General features: G+C 37.2%; 1 protein-coding gene across 1 annotated transcript; it reads left to right on the top strand.

The window, feature by feature from the left end:
* The first annotated feature begins 398 nt into the window (after positions 1-398).
* On the top strand, positions 399-1,739 carry LOC132803188 (disease resistance protein SUMM2-like). The gene has a single exon (XM_060815464.1). It carries the CDS (start codon positions 399-401, stop codon positions 1,641-1,643), a length of 1,245 nt encoding a protein of 414 aa, XP_060671447.1. The 3' UTR covers positions 1,644-1,739.
* Positions 1,740-2,828: the final 1,089 nt, after the last annotated feature.

The following is a 2,828-nucleotide window of genomic DNA, read 5'->3' as shown; positions in this document are numbered from 1 at the left end:
TGCTATTTTATGTTGATTAATTCTACACAGGTGCAATGAGTTATCATCATTATGAACCAATATTAATATTTTATGTTTTGTTAAACGTTAATATTAATGTGAGCTTCTAATTTGACCAGATGAAACATTTAGTGAAGACTCATTTGATTTTCTTTATGGCTTATTCACCATAAAAATGTGTCTTATTCTGTAGTGGATGTTTAATTGGCCTTAGTTGTGATGCTTTTTGCTTGACGATCAATTTTTTTTTTTTTTTTGATAAAAAGATTTTATTTTTCTAATTATTGATTTGTTTGAGTTAAACATTTCCCTGTTTAAGCAGATTAAATATTTGTCTTTTAGAATTGTTGAATATTTTGGATTGTTGCTTTAATCTTCATGTACTAATTTTGTTAGGTATGGAGACTCTGAAGAAGGTTGCGCAAGGAGTAATAAATTATGAGGGCATTGATGAAAAGATGAAGAAATTAAAAAGGAAATGCGACCATTTAAAGAGTAGAGAAGAAGATGTCAAGGCAGAGCTCGAATATGCAGAAGGCTTATTGTTGAAAAAACGAAGGAAAGTAGTTGAAAATTGGTTGGCAAATGCTGCAAGCATAGCAAATGAAGTTGAGATGATGGAGCAACAAGTTCTTGAAAGTAGCTGGCGTTTTTCAAATTTGCTACATGAATCGAAAATAGCAAGATTAACTGCAGGAGTGACAGAGCTCATTCGGCAAGGTCAATTTCCTGATGGGCTTACACTTCGGGTACATGGCAACCAACAGACTGACTTAATTACAACAAAATTAATCGGTCAATCATTTCGGCAACATAAGAATGTGATATGCGAATGGTTGAGGAGCGATGATGTCTCAAAAATTGGCATATATGGAATGGGGGGAGTTGGTAAAACAACCTTCGGTACATATATTCACAATGAGCTTCGTAATTGTCCAAACTCCAGAGTTTCTTGGGTGCCCGTGTCACAGTACTTTAATATTCATAAACTGCAGAGTGACATTGCAAAAGCTGTTGGCCTTGACATAGAAAATGAGGATCATAAGATCAAAAGGGCTGCGAAACTGGAACGGTGCTTGAGAAAAATGAATAACTTTGTGCTCATCTTAGATGATGTTTGGAAACATTTTACAATAGATGAGTTGGGAATTCCTTCTCGTGGAAATGGATTTAAGTTGATTTTAACAAGTCGATCCTTAGAGGTTTGCCGAAGGATAGGTTGCGAAGAGCATATCAAGGTGGAGCCACTTTCTAGGAACGAAGCATGGGAGTTATTTACTGAGATATTTGGGCATGGCAGAGCACTTTCGCCTGAAATTGAGCCCATTGCAAAGTCTCTCACAGGAAAATGTTCTGGTCTTCCTCTTGCAATAAAAACCGTGCCAGGATCCATGAAGGGGGTCGAAGACATAAGTGAGTGGAGAGATGCACTTGAAAAATTGAAAGAACCAGCGGCAGAGCATGATGATGACATTGGAATTGAGGTACTTCAAGTATTAAAGTACAGCTACGATCAGTTGAAAGATCCAAAAGTGCAACAGTGCTTTTTATATTGCTCATTGTTTCCTGAAGACTATCAAATTGATAGAGAAACTGTCAGGACCTGTCCAGAATTCCTCCCCGGAATCCTAGACAAGTCCTGATCCCAGGGAAATACCACCGAACCTTCCACCGGAAAATTCGGCAGCACCTCCCCTAAGGGTAGGACTTACCAAAAATTACCTGCACTGAAATCGCACATCTATATTCATCCCCTTATACCTCCCACAAAACTACAAATTGATTACACAAATTTACAGTACTTCACAACAACAACAGCAACCCAGTGCATAAATAAAACATAGGTGTCCAAATAGTATACAGAGCTTCATGAAGTGCTATTCAATAGAAAAATACAATAGAGATGAAAGAAATAATACAACTGAAATGAAGGAGTACAAAAGTACTTCTCGAAACACGATAGCGGAGGAGAATTTGTTCTCCCCAGAAGAACGTCTACCACCTCTTGCACCTAAGGGAACGGAACTTAAAAACGTGAGATGCTAATCATCTCAATGAGTGACCCTAGCTACTAAATACTTTTAAGAGTAATAATAATAATATAACAAATAAGGGAATTGAATTAATACCAACAATAAATAGGTAAATAAACCATGACAGTTGGAAATAATAATTTTCCCTCAAAACTCTCACTAGTCACTCCGTTAGAAATGTTTCCTTTTTAAAACATTTTCACAAAACCCGATATTCGTATTTCCCGAAAACCAAGGGATCAAACCAGTTAACAAACTATAAATAAATAAATACCACAAATATAATTAAAATGTAATATATCATAATAAATGATTTTTGAACACTTTTAGGGTTTGAAACTTTATCTGAAAATTACACTTGACGCACCACAGCATATACCGGTGATGTCCTCCGATACCCAGCGTCCTGAGCACCGACTGGCGGGGAGATTAAAGAGAGAAACTTGCAAACAGCACTTCGGCGTCCAGACAGTACTGCTGCTGAAACCGTCATCCCGGCCAAGGAGGAGGGCGGCTGTGGCCAATATCAAACTTGCCTACCCACGGTCCAATGGCAACCACAGGAGACATAATACTTGCGCGCTAACCATATACATACACCAGAACATCAATACTATATGAATGCGTCTAAAATAATTATTAAATCAACCGTACCGTTCTTTCCAAAATTACCGTGGGAAATATACCAATTTTCACAAAATACCATCCCACATATTTTCATTTAACAACCCGGTACGAAAACATCGATAACCAATAAAACCATAATTTTTCTCGTAATACAAGGTTCAACACATA

This window comes from Ziziphus jujuba, chromosome 3 (genome assembly GCF_031755915.1).
Source record: "Ziziphus jujuba cultivar Dongzao chromosome 3, ASM3175591v1".
NCBI lineage: Eukaryota > Viridiplantae > Streptophyta > Magnoliopsida > Rosales > Rhamnaceae > Ziziphus > Ziziphus jujuba.
The sequence above is the reverse complement of the archived record's forward strand: the minus strand, read 5'-3'. Positions and strand labels throughout refer to the sequence as shown.

What these genes read in the sequence shown, in the direction of transcription:
- LOC132803188 (XM_060815464.1), top strand. Translation starts at nt 399, where the DNA reads ATGGAGACTCTGAAGAAGGTTGCGCAAGGAGTAATAAATTATGAGGGC.